Genomic DNA, 17337 nt, shown 5'->3' with positions numbered 1-17337 from the left:
CCAGGCAACGTCCCGCTGGCCTCGCCGGGGCCCGGCAGCCGTCCTACCCTCACCCGCGGTCGGCAGCGCGCTCCCATTGGCTGCCGCCGCGCTGCGCTCGCCTCCCATTGAGCGCCCGCCGCCGCCGCTGCGTCCTCATTGGCGCGCTGCCCTCTGGCCACGCCGCGTCACTTTCTCACACCATTCCCCCCTCCTGCCGCGCCCGCTGCGGCCCGGCCGGTGGGCGGGACCTGTATGGCGGCGGCTGCGATTGGCGGGGGGAGCTGCCGCTCAGGGCGCGGGCCGGAGCCCCGGCGGCGGCGCTGTTTAAAGGCGCCGCACGCCGGCATCCTGTGCTGTCCCCCCGTACGTGCCAGCGGGAGAGGGCGCGGAGCGGCGAGCGACACCGGGAGCCATCTCCTCCGACAGGTGAGGGCGGCTGGGCATCCGGAGGGGCCCTGGGGCTGGGCGGCCGCCCCCGCCTTTCCTTTCAGCCGCGGCGGAGGAGGGGACGCGCGGAAACACGCGTGGGGCGAAGCGCGTCTGGGGGACACAGGCGCGGGGCTCAGGGGTGGGTCGGTGGGGATGGGAGCGGTGTTTTCACTGGGTGGAAGCGCGTTTGTAGTCAGTAGTGCCTGCAGTGCGGCAAGGGGGGAGCGGGGGGGAGGAAAAAAAAAAAGAAAAAAGGCGGGGGGAAATGGAGGGGGCGGGGGGGGAAGGAGGAAAGAAAAACCAAAAAGAAGTGTGTCTGTGTGCCTCCTAACGCAGGTGCCCGCCCGCCCCGCGGCGGGTTGAGCGCCGGTGGGCGGCTGCTGAGGGGCTCTGCCCCGCCTCGGGGGCCGCCAAGAAGCCGGGAAGCGGCGGCCCCTTCCGCGTGTCGTCTCTCAGTGTCGCGACAGAGGCGCCCACCCAAGCTGCGGAGGGCAGGGCAGGCGTGTCGTGTGTCCCCCTCCCCCGGCCACGCCGCCCCCCACCCCCCCCGCCTTCGTCGAGCAGGGCGATGGCAGCCGGGCGCTGCCCCCGGGGCGCCGTCACCTCCTTTCGCGACGGCGACTGCCGCAGGGTTGTGAGCATCCCGGCGCCCAGCCGTGCTGCCGCCGGGGTCGCGGTGTCGGGCGGAGGGAAGGCGCCGCGGGTGGGTCCTCACGGGTGAACTGGAGACACCGCCTCTGCCGTTTAGTGTTTTGACGCATTTTGCCAGTTTCCCCACGTAGCCGCATCTTGAGATGCGGGGCACCCACAGGGGTGCCACGTTCACTCGTGGGCGGAGGCAGTGACCGCTCGTGGCGTGGCGGGCGTCTCGGGTGTGCGTGGTACCTTCAGGCTCTGCGGGGATGGCTCAGGGATGTTGTAGCTGAAGCCGCCAGAGCATCACCGTTTAACTTCCGAAAAACCAGCCCAAAGCGCCTGCTCCGTCACCAGTGAGGGCCCTTCCCCAGGTCCTCCAGAGGCAGAGTGCCAAAGGCAGCCACGGAATGCATCGCTTGTGGCAAACGGGCCGGGGGCTTGGCTTCCAACTTTTAGCCAAGTGTTCTTTGCAAATTGAAAACTTAAGTGGGAAATCAATAAAGTCAAATTATTGACAAAATATTCTCAAATTCTCAACAAAGGCAAGGAAAGCCACCAGTTGTTGCGGGAGAATGTATTTCTGGCAACACTAGCAGAAAGTAGTGGCCCTTTTATGCTGCTCACTCATTCCATACACGATCTTAAGGGGACACAAAACAAAGTAGGTTTCTCATTTTTATATATTAAAGTATTTGGGGTTCTTTAGTCTTCTAAAAGAAATCATACTTTTTGAGTACTCTTTCATTTTCAGTAAAAACTCAATGATGGGATGTTGTTTGCTGTTTGACCAGGAGGACAAAAGGCTGTTTGTTTTACATCAAGTAAACAAATTTTTTCCTGTAATGACTGACTGACTTAAGATGTCAAATGTCCCATTTTCTTCAGTGACCAAAGCAAGCTTACAAAGCAGTGATTCTTTTCATTGCAGTACAGCCCCATGGCCCTGACGACTGCTTTGTTAGGTGTATTTGGTGAGCTTGGTGTTGGGTGAGCCATGAGAATACAATAGGAAGAGCCTCCCTTGAGTTGTCTTCTGCAGGAAGTTTTCTGATGAGAGAACTGCGGCAAGGAATGTGAATTAAATGCCAGTTTTGACCTCAGAGTTCTGTGAGGAGCAAGCACAGTGTTTTCCCCAGCCCTCACTAATAACGCAAATCCTTTTGTCGTACTGAGTTTCCAAATAATTCACTGCCTGGTTGAAAGCCACTGCTCTGTGGCTGTTACGGGTCAAGTGCATTGCCTTTCAGTACATGACTTAAATAAAATCAAGTGTCCCGAGAGTCTCTGTAGCCTCTGATGTTCAGCTTTATGGCTGCCGCAGCAGAAGCAAGCTCTGCTCTGGGTACAAGTCAGAGTCAGTCTGGCGGCTTGCTGAGCCGCCAGCCCTCAATATTACCATTATTTTTTTTTTTAGCCCTCTCTTGAACAAAAGCGACGTGTTTTAGAGCCAGAGACGCAGACGCACGCCAAACTCCTTTTTCCCCAGCTGGGTTGCCCGTTGCCTATGGGATGTCCGCAGAGCATCCTCACCTTCTTCCCCGCCCCCCACCCAAGCAGATTTTTGGGCAGAACGTGGAATTTTTTGGTAGAACGTGAATTTTGGGGGGGTAGAACGTGAATTGCAAGGGGGGAGGGAAGGAAACAACGCTCTGGCTGCCCGGTCCTGCCAGCACCCCCGGGAGGGGGCGTGGCTAAACCGGGAGGGGGCGTGGCTAAACCAGAAGGAGGCGTGGTCACTGCATCCGAGGCAGGGGGCAGAAGGGGTGTGGTTTTCCGAAGGGGGCGTGGCCACGTAGGCGCTTGCGCACGGCCTGCTGCGGTCGCGAGCGGCGCATGCGCAATTCTCCTTCCCTCCCTCCCTCCCCCCCCCCTGCCTGCCCCGCCGCCCTCAGTGCCCTCAGCGCCCTCAGCGAGGCCGCGGCGGCCTGAGGTGAGGGGCTCGGTGGGGCCCGAGGGCCTTCGTGACAGGGATGAAAGGGGAGCGGAGGTGGCCGTCGGGAGCGTGAGGAGGAAGAGGAGGAGGAGGAGGAGCGGGGGTGGCGGCGGCGGCGGCAGGGTTAGGCAAAACAGCGCGGAATCGGTTGTTTTGCTGAAAAGGCCGGCGGGGCGTGCTGTGGCCGCCAGCGCTTCAGGTAAAGCGGCTTTAAACAGTTTAAACAGCCTTCCCGCTTCCCGTGTGGGTAAAGGCTGCACGAGAAGCATTTAAAAATTAAATAGGTTATTTCAGGTGCCTCACGGGTGTGGTTGAAACCTTGTTCGAGGCAATGGAAGCGAATGGGGAGGGCTGTGCACCCTCACCTTAGGTCTTACCTAAGGCTGCACCTGTAATAGAAGACACTTTTTCCGTTTTTTTCGTATTTTCCAAACATTTGTCTCAATATGCATCTTGCGAAGCCATCTTTCCTGCAGGGAAAGGCCTTATTATGGGGGTTGTTATTATGGGGCTTGGAACTAGATGATCTTTAAGGTCCCTTCCAACCCAAACCATTCTATGATTCTATTATACAGCTCATGGTGGTTTTATGGAAGAAGTGGGATCAGGTGCTTGGGTGAGGGTCCTTGGAGCTGGGCACAAAAGGGACAAGCGCTCTGTAAGTGCGCAAGGAGCTGTGCAGGGAGATGGTGGCTGTCTGGGTAAGGAGGATAGGGTAAAAGTAAAAGGATGCGGTATGTCCTAGAGCGTTGTGTATCCTCGGGTGTGGTGACAGTAAAGTTACAGGGGTTAAAATAAGAAAGCTTGGTCTATCAGGGAGAATCCCGATGTGTTCATCTCAGCCTATGAAACATTCCTCCAGGCCTGGTGTTAGGCGTTCCAGTGTTCCAGAATGCTAAAACAGAGTGTGCTTAAAACAAATAAACAAAAAACCCAACTAAGAATAAAATAAGAAAACTCCACCCACCAAAAAAATAATTCTGCTGTCTCTGTCACAAGTATGAACAAAATGGAGAGACTCGGGGCACTTAATTTAAAAATAAAAAACATTTTAAAAAGTCATAGCCTGTTTTAAGGCAGAAATTTCCTGGTAAGGTTAAATTTTAAACTTCAGTTCTCAACCAGGAACATTTGAAAAAGAATTCCAGTGTTTCTAGCTTAGTTGTGTAAAATTGAGACTTTGCAGATAAGCAAATGTAGAATAATGAGAATAAAGACTAATTTCTCAAACACTTAATGTGTGTTTTGCTTCAGTGAAATAACTTGGCTTAACCACATCTCTTCATTCTAGGGATGAAATTTGTATTTTCACTTAAAAGTACTTCTTAATATAAAATGTTGCAAAACTTCTAATGATGTTTACACTATGCTCAGACCAAAATTTACCCAGAGGCAAAGGCTTGCCTTCTGCAAATGACCTTGTAGAATACCTGAAATTTAACTTTTTCTGTAAGCCTACAGAAAATGAAAGTAGGTCTCTCAAAATGGATGCAAATAAATCAGCAGGTTTTGTGGTTTTCTCTTTTTTTTTTTTTTTTTTTTCTTAAAGATCTGCCACGATGCCTGGGTCTCTTCCAGTGAATGCTGAATCCTGTTGGCCCAAAGATGTGGGAATTGTTGCACTGGAAATATATTTTCCCTCCCAGTATGTTGACCAGACAGAGCTGGAGAAGTATGATGGTGTCGATGCTGGGAAGTACACTATTGGGCTAGGCCAGTCAAGGATGGGGTTCTGCTCCGACCGGGAGGATATCAATTCTCTCTGCCTGACTGTGGTTCAGAAGCTCATGGAGAGGAATGGCCTTTCCTATGATTGTATCGGGAGATTAGAAGTTGGAACGGAGACGATAATTGATAAATCAAAATCTGTAAAGACTGTCCTGATGCAGCTTTTTGAAGAATCTGGTAATACAGATGTAGAAGGAATCGACACCACCAATGCATGCTATGGAGGCACCGCTGCTCTTTTTAATGCTATTAATTGGATCGAGTCCAGTTCTTGGGATGGTAAGTTTAGAGTATTTTCTTAAAAAGTTACATTGTTCTCTGGTTTTGAGTAGTTTGCCTTAAAATGACAGTGTTCATGTTTAACCATATAAAACCCAGTAAACTGTTCTTGTCTTCTGCAGTCTTTTTCTTAAATGCTCTGGGCATTTGCCACTACTTCAATTACAGTGCAAAAAATAACAACATGGCTAATAATCATTGGTCTTTTCCTGTAAATTTCAGTGGCTGCCAGGAAATTGAAATGGGGGGGGCAAAGTCAGGATTGAAGAGACCCTTAAACTTGGGGTCATGTCCTCTGTAACCAAAGTCTGAAAAGTGCTGATGGATGTTAAAATGTGCTAGATTCTTGGCTGTTTCTCATGGTTATTTCTGTGCGTTTTTCACAGGACGCTATGCACTTGTTGTTGCTGGAGACATAGCCGTGTATGCCACTGGAAATGCAAGACCAACAGGTGGAGCTGGTGCTGTTGCTATGCTGGTTGGTCCAAATGCTCCCTTAATTTTTGAGAGAGGTTAGTCCTGTGAGAAAACAAATTACTGTTCTGCCAGAAAACCGGATCCATTCTGAAGCCTGTCTCCTGGTTTTTGTGTGTTGCTGGAGGGCTGAATTAACTCCCACTAATGTCAGAAATTGTACTTTGTGTCCTCTTGCTCTGGGCTAACTTGGCCAAGTCCTGTTACAGGAGGCAGCAAGGAACAACTAGAGGTGCTCTTATCTCTGTATTTCCTTGGAGATTCTTCAATAAAATTGACAAAGAGTGGACTAGAGCTGAATAACACTGATCTCTACTTTCAAGGCGAAATGATGAAAATAATTTGTTACTTGTGTTTGTCATGCTCAGTCCTACTGTACTTAACAAGCAATTGAGAACTGCGTGAAACATTATCTTAAGGGGCCTGAAGTGCTATGAAAACCAGCTTGACCTTGCTTGTTTTGCCACAGGTTTTAAGTGATGCATTGAAGTTGACTAAAAGCAGATGAATAAAGTAACTTTCAACTTTTGTCAATTTCTCTCCATCAGGGTTGCGTGGAACCCACATGCAGCATGCGTATGACTTTTATAAACCAGATATGGTCTCCGAATATCCTGTAGTTGATGGCAAACTATCTATACAGTGCTACCTCAGTGCATTAGATCGCTGCTATACTGTCTATCGCAACAAAATCCACGCCCAGTGGCAAAAGGGTACGTAGCCTCACCTGATGACATTGCAAGATATGTCAAATGCTGGAATGTGTAACTACACAGACAATGTGTTTTCAAGTTTTAGCATCTAATCTAAAGGCTAGTATATGGGTCCCTTTCTTCGTGTTTGTGCTCTCTCCTATAGGAAATGTCTTATTTCTGTTCTGGTATAGCCAAGTACCTGATAGTAAGCAGTAGTCTCTATAGGCTGTTGTTGTTATTAAGTATAACACCTTGCTTAAAAGCCTGTTATTTCCCCCCTCCACCCAGGCTCTTAAGATATTGAGATTAATATTTAAATGTTATGTAACAATACTGATTTATTATTTTTTTTTAACTCCTATGTTTAGTAATTGCTTCACTCAGGAAGCATAGATGTAAAGATTAGGTAGTTAAATTATAGTAGATTATTTATTATGTCAAAATGTGTAGAAATACAGAGATTCTGTTAAGCTTATAGCTGTTCTTAGAAGAAGGGCAAACATTGTTAGTTGGTGCAAAAGATCAGTAAGAAACTAATTTCTAAATAGAAGTAGCAGCAGTGTGTTAAATGAATTTGACAGCAATAGTTAGTCGTACAGTTGTCTCTTACTTGCTGACGTGTTAGGATGACTGGTAGCGTGCCACCACCCTATTTCATTTTCTTAGTTGAAGTGAGTACTAAACATAAGTTGTAACACGACGTTTCTGCCACTTCCAGAGGGGACAGACAGACGTTTCACCTTGAATGACTTTGGATTCATGATCTTTCATTCTCCGTACTGTAAACTGGTACAGAAGTCTGTGGCTAGACTCTTGCTGAATGACTTTCTCAGTGACCAGAACCCAGAAACAGCAAACGGTGTTTTCAGTGGTCTGGAAGCTTTCAGGTGAGAATGGCTGCTGTCTTCTTTATTCATATAATCTTAATTTGCTACGCGTCAAAGGTTTGTTTTTACTTTCTGCTGTCCTGGTAACTGTTTCTCAACTTTTTTTTTTAACAGGGATGTAAAACTTGAAGATACGTATTTTGACAGAGATGTGGAAAAAGCTTTTATGAAAGCCAGTGCGGAGCTCTTCAATCAGAAAACCAAAGCTTCTTTACTTGTATCCAATCAGAATGGAAATATGTATACCCCTTCAGTCTATGGTTGCCTTGCCTCTCTTCTAGCCCAGTAAGCATAAAAATGGAAAAAAAAAGTCATAACTTTTTATATGTAAGGTCATAGAAGGTTTTTGTTTCAGAAAGCCTTTTGTAAAAGCACCACCTGGCAAACCTTTTCATACTAGATTTCCTTAAGCAGAAAGACTAAAGTAAAAAAATTATTCTGCACACACAATTGGTTCAAGTGACAAGCAGACTCAAAATTTCTGTGTCAGAAGCTGATCTGAAACAGTTGCCTACTGCCTTCCGAAGTAGGATCTTACTTGTAAGGTGATGTCTTTTCCCAGCTTCAACCTTCTCCCTCCTTCCCAAAAAAAAACCCCACTGCAGTGGAAAAGAGAATCAGAATGCCTTCTCTGTTTCACTATAATAAGCAAATCCACATTAAATTACTCTTGTCTTAACATTATTTTTTTTTTTGCAATGACAGACCTTTACAAAATTATGTTAAATTAAACCATTCCTCTTGGTTTCTTTATTCTGGCTTTCTCTTCCAAGATGTGGTTGTTCATTTTAGGCTTTAGGTCACTGAAGAATGAAAACTGTCTGCCTTCTAGATAGTCATATTCTGGGTATTTCTTTGTGCTGTTCTGCTTAGTCAGGTTTGGAACTCATCCTGTAACAGCAGTGTTTGAAATTGTGTTTTTAAAAGTCATCATTTATGCACATAGCATGCTAAATTTGTATTGTAGTCAGTATAATTTGCTTTCTGCACTTCGTAAGCTAGCTGCACTTTTTAGTTGTTTGGCTTAATTCTCACTTCGAACAACTGTTGCTTGCTTTGCAGGTACTCCCCAGAGCAGCTCGCAGGACAAAGAATCAGTGTGTTCTCATATGGCTCTGGTTTTGCTGCTACGCTATATTCCATCAGAGTTACACAGGATGCCACTCCTGGTGAGTGAAAGGAAGAGGTGTTAATGAACTCCCACGGGCAGGCTCACTTCTAAATGCCTTGTTACACTACCCACCAGCATAAGCAAACTTGCAGAGCAATGCCTCATGGCAGCAATGGTAAACTGAAGATGTTCCAGCTCCAGGGAATGTTTGAGTCTCTCCTTGGGCACATAAATAATAATCTTCAAACTGTGTTAACGTTTTGATCGAGTAATTGGGAATATTTTTAAATCACTAAAAGTTTAGCTTCTGTGATGCAAAATATTTTGAATGGGCTTGAAATGCCAGCGTGCTGGTGTGCAGTTCTCAGCACTGGTGCTACCTTACATGGTGGTTTTATGTTGTAGGTTCTGCACTGGACAAAATAACTGCCAGCCTTTCTGATCTCAAAACAAGACTTGACTCAAGAAAATGTATTGCACCTGATGTCTTTGCTGAAAACATGAAGATTAGACAGGAAACACATCATTTGGGTAAGATCTTCATAAATATAAATCATTCCCAGTCTTACAGCAAAATGCTCATCAGTTAACTCACCTGACTTCAAATGATCGGGGCATAGAATGAAGGAGGTGTCCAGCCTGCTTCTGAATAGCTTGTGTTTATTGGCCCATTGTGGCTGAAATGAAAATGCAGATGTTATTTCTGGCTTACTGCGTCCAAACTGCAAAGGTCTGTGTTGTGTAAAACCCTTGCCTGGAACCAATTAACAGCATGTTACTGGGTTTTTTTTGCAGCCAACTATATTCCACAGTGTTCGGTAGAAGATCTCTTCGAGGGAACATGGTACCTTGTGCGTGTGGATGAAAAACACAGGAGAACTTACGCACGGCGCCCACTCATGGGTGATGGACCTCTGGAGGCGGGAGTTGAAGTTGTCCACCCAGGCGTTGTTCATGAGGTGAACACTCAGCACACTTTTAAAGTTTGATATAAATGGTGAACGGTTTATGTGCTTGTCTTAGCATGTGCATGTATGTTAAATGAGGAAGTGGTTTAACAAGTTACATTCAATACTTTGTTAACATGTATAACATGCAAGCCAGAAGTAAAAAAATTGAACACGGGATTTTAAAAAGTACATTTCATCGTAACAAGAATGAAGCTTCACAAGAATGAAACAAGAACAAACTGGCTCTTTTGACATAATCAGTTTGCATGAAGCATGACCAGTTTGATTGACTTAAGACCAGGCTGTCCAGTGTAGCATGAATGTTGTTTGAGAGTTGGACTAGCCGTGAAGTATGAATGTCTGTGAACTAGAAAACTGTATTTAATGTTTTTTTTCCCTTCTTCTTAGCACATCCCAAGCCCTGCTAAGAAAGTGCCAAGAATCCCTGCAACAACAGAATCTGAAGGCGTTACTGTTGCCATTTCCAATGGGGAGCATTAAGATACCTCTGTGAGGTGGGGAATGAAACAAGGTGTGAGGGTAGGGTGAGAGAGAGAAAAAGGATTGCAGTAGCGCTGAAGTTTCAGTGTATAGTAGTGCTTCACTGGGGCATGGGAAAACTGTTCAAGCTCCTTGAAAAGATTTGTCATAATGTGGCGTGCTGATACAATATTTTCAGAACACTAAAATCAGGAGTATACTGGAGATAGAGGGACTTGCTAGGGGTTGTGTGAATTCCTTAACATGTCTGAATTTTTTAAATTGCTGAGTTGTAGCTGTAGTCTATTACAAGGTCTTTGTATGTAGAAAAAAAAAGAATCTTCTGCTTGCTCTTTCCATGTAAAATGACTTGAAACCTACACTGTTAACTTCTACTTCTACTCAAGTGTGTGGCAAAATAGTCCAAGCTTTTAACGTTAGGGTTCTCAGTGCCTTGACAGTGAGCAGTCAGTCTTCTGAATACTGCACTTCTTCTCTTTCCCTTCATCACCTTCCCTTTCTTCTCCAGCCTGCCTCCCCTCACCCTGTTGCTTTGGGAGAGGTGTAGAACCAAGTTACATTCATTGCCAGAACAGAATCTCCCTCCCCTGTCAAAATAACTGGATTAAGAACAGCGAGACTGACAAGTGGTTTTCTTCCCAGAAACTCTGTGACCCACTACGTAATTCCTCCTAACGTCCATATTATGTGGTTTATACCTCATTATAAATCACTGCAGCCTGGGAGGAAAGAGGAAGAAGAAGGGACGTAGTAATTCTTTTCTTTTAAAGAAATGGGTTCGTTGATTTGGCACCTTTCGGGATTGTTTAGTGGAAGTATCTAAGGCAGCAGAACTTTCAAATAAAACTTTCAGATATTGGAGAGCTGTTTTAATTGGTAAACAAAGGGAGGAAGATCACTTTGTCTGGACCTCTGGCCTCTCACTATTCTTTATACAATACTTTTCTGAAAGACTTTCTAACTTTGAATTTGGCTTTGTACTTTGAAGTCCTTCTCATTATTGGTAGTATTGTAGGAGTGGGGCCTTTTATTCCTTTTTTTTTTTCTCAACGTGCAAGCTGAAAACTATCCATTTTGCAAGTGGTAGATATACAGTGCTAAAGGGGAGTCCATTCTGGTAGATTTTTAAAGCCCAGATTGGAAATGAACTATGATATGAGCCTTGTGAGCTTGTAATATATATTTAAATTGAGCTAATGTACAGAATGAAGTTTTGTTGAATTTATTTCTTTGCTAATTCTACAAAGCTACATTATCTAATATAAAGTAGCAAAAAATAATTTGTCTGTTAAATTACAACTTTTTTTGTGTGTAATGAAGTGTTTGTATTATCTGTCACTCACCAGGATTTGATAACTTACTGTATTTGTACAGTCAAGCCTTGGTAAAATAGTTGTTTATTATAAATTGATGAATACTAATCTGTTTGTTCTGCTGATAATGATGGAGCAATGATGCATGATGATAGTGTTTGCAGGTATTTTGGTTTAGGTTGCCCTTGTGAAACTTACCTTGGCACCAGAAAAACAAATTGCCATGGAACAAAGTCCATTGCTGGCAGTGGACAAGCCAAGAAGGGAGCTACTGGCACAAAGTTAACCACAGGGACCTCACCGTCTGTGAGGTTGATCCTTTATTGAAATAAAGTTTGAGATATTTGAAACTTGTTGGAGTAGTGCTGACTTGTTGAGTTTTCAGGATGCATTTTTTTTTTCTTTAACAGGAAAGAAAGAGGAAACTGGCCCTGTGAAAACGCGAAGTTGTGGGTTCACAAGCTGTGTGGACTTTCTGGATCTTTCTTCCTAATATTCCATTACAAAAGTGGCAGGAAAGGGTTGCTTAGGCTGGTGCAAAACCATTATTTCAGGGCTATGTTTCAAGATAACTTAAATGCTTTCATAGGGAAACTGTTTGTAGTGGAGGAATTCATTCCCAGCTTATGAAACACAGTTCATCTTTATGACTGTCTTATGAAAGATGGTATGTGTTGTCCCCCTCAGAAAAACTGGGAAGGAGGACTGTTTCTTGCTTTGTCCTTACCTGAGCCTCACTGAGTCCAGTTTCCCATAGGTGGCTTTTCAGAGTCATTCTGTTGCTCATTTGCATTAATTATTGCTTTTAAAGTCAACTGATGATCCCATCAGTCCCCATAATAGATAACGCATCCTGCCCTTACATATGAGAGCACCAGTTGTGCCCCTCTGAACTTCCTATTAGTTTACTTGCCTTAACTAAAAATCATACAGGCTCAACTCTTAGCTCAGGCACCTCAGCAATGGCTGTTCAGAGAAGGACAGCTACTGCACTTTTCCACCATTTGCATTGGAGCTGGTGGTGTTGAAGATTAAAGTACAAAATAATTAAAGCTGAAAATCGGAGTACCGACATCTTGGTGATGCTCAGAACAACTGGAGTTGTCAGACTATCCAACTTATTACTTGTAGTGGTCAAGAGTGTCAAAATCAGCTTTGTGCCAGCCTTTTTTGATTAAGTAGTATGGCAGGAGTTAGTACAAGCCTGTAATGCTCAACATATAAGTGGATTTTTTTAGTGGTTGCATTCAGCTTAGTGACAGCTTGTGCTAAAGCAAGAATTTAAAACTACATGAGTTTTGGAGTACGCTTAAATCTTTCCTTATTGGAGTGCATCTGGAGTTGAAGCAGTTGTAGGCTGTCAGAGTCATGCAAGCAACAGAAGGTGACAGAAGGCTAGTAGACAGTAGCCCAGCCAGCCACGCACTGGGAATTGCCACTGCACATGCAGAGTTAAAGCAGCATCTCCTAATTTGCCTTTCTGAGTTGTGACAAATTAGGTCAACAACAGCATTGCTGTTTCTTTAAATACAAAGATACACATTTTATCATGTTTAATTTGCTGAGGAAGTTTTAAAGAAGAATTTGCAGTTGTTTAGATTATGGTCTGGTCTCTACTTAAATTTAGTTCTCTGCGAAAACTGTCCTGGTTTGCAGTGCTAAAGTTGTGTCAAGCTGAGGTGCGACTTTCCAAGAAGTTTGCTCTTATGTGCCTGTACTGAGAATCTCCCAAGCATGTCACATGCAATACTATTTGGTCTTTACTAAAAGATCACCTCCGCTAATGATCCCTTACCTGTTTCATTTACCTGGGGTTCTTGCACTGGCTATATCATGTCTCTGGAGCAAGGGACAAACAAATGCATGACAGCTCTGTATTTGAACACTTCACTGAGACGCAAGAAATGCAAAGGAGATGAGGCGTTTTTAGTTTATTCAGAAATTACAAAAAATGTAACACTAGAACTTGTGAAAAGTGAATAAAACCCTTTGTTAAATATGCTGAGCATAAAGCCTGCAGTGCAACTTATAAAATAGAACACAGCTTGGATGTGTGCTTCATCCCGCTGTAGGAACTGATTCCTCTCCTCAAGTCTTGTTCTTTGGGGTCTGGATGGGACATGATAGGAACACATTCAAGTGCCCTTTTCTTCTGTACTTTGTGCAAAGTAATTCTGTAGACCCCTGTTACTGAGCTGCGCGCATCTCTTCCCTGGTTATTTTGAATGTGTTCTTCTGTGATTCCCAGATCTTCCAGAATATTTTTCACTTCGATTTCTTCCTCTTTGAGTGTACTGGTGTCTGATAAATACTTCGGATCCAGTTTAAACGGCTGTAAAGGTTTGGGGTACTGTATTCCTTGCATCCATTCACTGTTCATAATAAGCTTGACAGAGTATCGTTCAGTTGGTACTGGCTGAAGGATTCCTTTTATCAGTTTCTGGCAAGCTTCTGAGAGGCAGGGAGGCAAATTGTAGGTCCCTTCAAGAATGCACTTTTTTAGTTTGGCCACTGTATCTGCCCGAAATGGCATGATACCTGTCGTCATAAAGTATAAAAGGATTCCCAGTGCCCAGATGTCTACATAAATGCCAATATAGTTTTCATCTCGGAAGAGTTCGGGGGCAGCATAAGGAGGAGAGCCACAGAAAGTATTTAAAGTTTCATCTCTTTTACTTATTGTGCTGAATCCAAAGTCTCCCACCTTGACACAGGTGTTACTGGTGTAGAAGACATTTTCTGCTTTCAAGTCCCGGTGAATTATATTGTGCTCGTGCTGTAGAACAAGAAGAAAATTTGATAATAGCTGGTTCACAGGAAAGTTCTTGAGTGACTAGCTGGTATCATTGATTAATCACCACATGGGAGAAATGGAGTTATCTTGGACCAAGTCAGAAATAAGCATTGCAATGAAACTGAAGAGTTAAAGTATTTAAACAAATTTAACTTGATTCTCTACTGATACAAGAACAATAGAGTAGGTGGAGAAGATGGGAAGAAGGATGCTGGGTTTTTTAAGAATAGCAGTCTCTTGTTAAACTAATATCAGTTACTTTCATGAAACAGATTTGTGATGGCATCGTGGCTAATCCTACAAGACTAGGTATCTTCATGTGCAAAATCTCTTTTTTCAGAGTTCTGAACGCTTGCTTTTGCAATGACTACATTTCTGTCATGATGTAAGTAACAAAAAATAATTTCTTTTTAACCAATTCCATTTTTGTATATATTGTAAACTTGTGGACTTACGATGTGAAAGCGTTTAGTTCACCAAGTGAGCATAATCACAGGTAAAATAAGTTGCTACATTTCTGTAGCGTGATCTAATGTCCTGTGAGGAACTGGTGGTGGCAGGAGAAAAGGACCATGGGCTTGTGCCTTGTGGTGTTTTATGTTGTTGCAAGACACCACATTCAGTGGTGTCCTCTAGTTTCAGAAATCTAAAATAAATGCATACACTGTAACTTGTACTTTTTTCCCTTGGGAATGGCAAGTAGTAGCCAAGGACTGAAACTGAGTTTGCTCTACTTAGTGGCGATATACCTGTCTTGATTAGGTAAGGGTTTAGCTTAATCTTTAAAATGATTAGGAAGAATGGATGTGTTTGAGCACTCTCTGCCCTACCCTTTGCAGTAACAAGGTGCATGTATCTGGAGGCAATAAGGAAACGCTTCAGCATCCCAAGATTTTTAACCTGTCGTCAAAAACAGGCAGGGATCTTCTGTCCTCATGTAGGCGGGCACCAGTGAGATGCGATTTAAGCAGCCTGGATTTGATGGTTTAGCAAAAGTAAAATGTTTTGCAGGAGTCTGTACAAGCGAAGAGGTTGGCCAGCTTGGTAGTCTGGGTTTAATGCTAAGAAATAGATGTGATCTTGAAACATAAAAATAAGTTCCAGTAGCTGCTGAGTCCTGTCCTATGGAAAAGGTGTTGAAGCTAATTAATTACTTACAGGGCATGTGATCATTTTGTCAAAACATATAAAAATGCATACTGTTTATATATGCCACGAGCAGTTTGTAATGCAGTTTCTTGGTGTCTGACCTGGGAACATCCTTGCTTCTGCCTTCGCCTGAGGCTATTACATGCCAGGAAAATACGAGCCACCGGAGGGCACCCTGAGCCCACTTTAACAAATACTACTTTTACGTAGTAAAAGTACTTGCTGAACAGTCTTCCCGTGTTTTTGTACTGTTGTTTGAAGTAGATGTAGTTACTGTGCAAGGTTCAGAGGAGATGGTACTGAAGTAGTTAATTGCTCCTTTTCTGCCTTTATAAGATGTTTTGGGCTTTACACAAATAGCATCATCCTAAATCCAGTTGCAATACCAAAGACTAGGCAAGGGGAAGTGACTGGCTCGGTGTTAACTTCACAGATTTGTGCCAAAGGGAGGACCAGCAATTAAGTGTATTAAGTGCCAGTCTTCCATATTCATTAATAAGCAAGCTGGATGTTTGCAGCATCTAACAAGCCTCTTCTCTGGAACACTTTGTTCTAGCAGAAGATCAAGACTGATCATATGTTTTGAAACAGCCTGAGGGAATTAAACTCTTGTTAGCTGGTGCCTACAGCAACTTAAAGCTGACAGGAGAAGGCTAGAAGGCTGTTGTTAAAGGGATGGTTCCACCCACCAGGTGTTCCCAGTTCAGTCTCCTCCCAAAAGCTGTCAACAGAGAGGCAGTAACTCAAGGTGGTTGTGAAAGCTCTCTCTGGTACCTTTAAGACAGCTCTTCTCTAGCTGTTTTGCTCTTCAGAAATGCGGGTCTGAAATCTTGGTAACAGTAAACCTACTAGTTGAAAACCAAAAGATACATCCACAAAATCTGCAAGACTAGTGAGGGGCAACCTGCCTGTGGCAGAAGAGCAGCTTACCATGTGCTTCACTGCAGACACAATCTGTGAGAAGGTTATTTTACACTCTGTTTCTAGCAGCTTCCCTTCTGTGCTGATTTTAGTGAAGAGCTCCCCACCTCCTGCATACTCCATCACCAGGTGCAGTTTTGAGAGTGTCTCCACCACTTCATACAGCCTAATGATATTTGGGTGGTGCAGTTTTTCCATGCTGGATATCTCACGAGATAGCAAACGTTGAGTCTTCCGGTCTAGCTTTGTCTTGTCCAAAATCTTAATAGCAACTTTCTCTGAAAAGAAAAATGCTTGTCCATGTTGTTAATGCAATAGGTACAAATGGTAGTACTATTTACTTAGAACGATGCTTGGTTATAGAAGCGCACTAAGATTTCACCTCTGATCAGTATAAGCTAAGCTGCAGAGGCCTACGAAGCCCCGCAGTCTTTCACGCACACCCATGCCCCTTTCTGTCTACCGCATCCTACTCACTGCTGAGGTAGCTAAAGGCTGGTAGAGTATTGCAAGGGCTAATCAAATCATCTGCTGTCTTAGCGTGCTCCGCTGATGTCAGGATAATACGTGTCTGATGGCCACAGTTACAGCATCTGCTTTCAGTGTCTAATGCTGGTAAAGAAAGCCTGCGCTTTCTCTTTCGCTGTTAGCTCCATGCTCTTCAGAGAAGCAAGGCCTGAGCCTGGTACTTGCAGACTAATGGAAGTGTCATATTTAGGTGCTTTGAGCAGACAAACAAACTCCGGGGTAATTTAGGGGCTCTGGCTATAACCCTGCAAGGTTATAATGGAGACGCGTTTTTAAGTTGGTGTGACTTACAGAACTTTTCCCTAACTTCTTATCCCACACCCGCACAAGTTCTCAGTTACCAAAATCAGCGCTGTAGAGGTTTGTCTTTCTCAGGGTAGCTGTGGCAGTTTTTCCAACACGTTCATGTATGAGTAGTTCTTGGTACTGTACAGAATACAGGAAAAGGACATTTTTATATCTATATGCCACAGTGGGCCACGAATCCACATCACACAGAGACTTTATTCTGAGGAAGGGAAAAAAACAGCGAAGGAGAATAAGTTGCAGGGATCCTGTAAGACTAGCTGTCTTAAGATGTCCTGGTAACGCAGAGCTGCTGTTGAGTTCTCCATGTTTCTGTAGCCTATCTACTGTGAAGCCAAGGGCCACAAAACACAGATACACATCTGCAGCTGCACCACATCACCAGGGTAGCTCAGAGCAGTATGAACAGGTCAATCACAATTACCCTTATGTTTCTGTATTAATTGGTAGGTTATGGCTTTTATCTTCACTCTTTTGAATACAGCTGGTATTTGAAAGATCAGTCTGGTTCAAATAGGTTTACAGTGGCTTTGTATAACTTGTCAGGACAGCAAAATTACATTGGATTATGGCAATAAAACCAGCTGTTTATTCCTGGGAATAAGTGGGGGTTTTTCCCGAGAATATCTTAGCCAAACATTCACAGCTTTCTTAACAATTAACTTCTTTTATTGAATCTGACAGAAAAAACCCTTCACCTTGTTTCCTAGTACATGGGAGT

General features: G+C 44.0%; 2 protein-coding genes across 19 annotated transcripts in view; one reads left to right on the top strand and one right to left on the bottom strand.

Annotated features, from left to right (window-relative positions):
- Nucleotides 1–252: 252 nt before the first annotated feature.
- Nucleotides 253–12917, top strand: HMGCS1 (3-hydroxy-3-methylglutaryl-CoA synthase 1). Of its 5 annotated transcripts, none has more exons than XM_074570837.1 (11): nt 253–408; nt 4530–4987; nt 5374–5499; nt 6010–6174; nt 6875–7043; nt 7158–7328; nt 8106–8212; nt 8560–8685; nt 8950–9113; nt 9513–9619; nt 11329–12917. In XM_074570837.1, exons 2-10 carry the CDS (start codon nt 4540–4542, stop codon nt 9603–9605), a joined length of 1569 nt encoding a protein of 522 aa, XP_074426938.1. In that variant the 5' UTR covers nt 253–408; nt 4530–4539; the 3' UTR covers nt 9606–9619; nt 11329–12917. The 5 variants fall into 5 exon arrangements, with proteins under 5 accessions (XP_074426938.1, XP_074426936.1, XP_074426937.1 ...); XM_074570838.1 differs by lacking the exon at nt 253–408 and adding an exon at nt 2938–3179; XM_074570839.1 differs by lacking the exon at nt 253–408 and adding an exon at nt 2943–2977.
- NIM1K (NIM1 serine/threonine protein kinase) overlaps nt 12835–17337 on the bottom strand; it is a 34338-nt gene continuing 29835 nt past the window's right edge. For 7 of the 14 annotated variants that reach the window (XM_074570852.1, XM_074570854.1, XM_074570853.1 and 4 more), the window contains 3 exons: nt 16652–16736; nt 15792–16060; nt 12835–13694 (listed from right to left, as the gene is read on the bottom strand). In XM_074570852.1, the coding sequence (XP_074426953.1) occupies nt 12945–13694; nt 15792–16060; nt 16652–16736 (1104 nt within the window). In that variant the 3' untranslated portion in view covers nt 12835–12944. The remainder of the gene's footprint in view (nt 13695–15791; nt 16061–16651; nt 16737–17337) is intronic. The other 7 variants (XM_074570841.1, XM_074570846.1, XM_074570845.1 and 4 more) reach the window with 1 other exon arrangement.

This window comes from Larus michahellis, chromosome Z (assembly GCF_964199755.1).
Source record: "Larus michahellis chromosome Z, bLarMic1.1, whole genome shotgun sequence".
Taxonomy (NCBI): domain Eukaryota; kingdom Metazoa; phylum Chordata; class Aves; order Charadriiformes; family Laridae; genus Larus; species Larus michahellis.
Note: the sequence above shows the minus strand (reverse complement) of the source record. Positions and strands in the feature narration are given on the sequence as shown.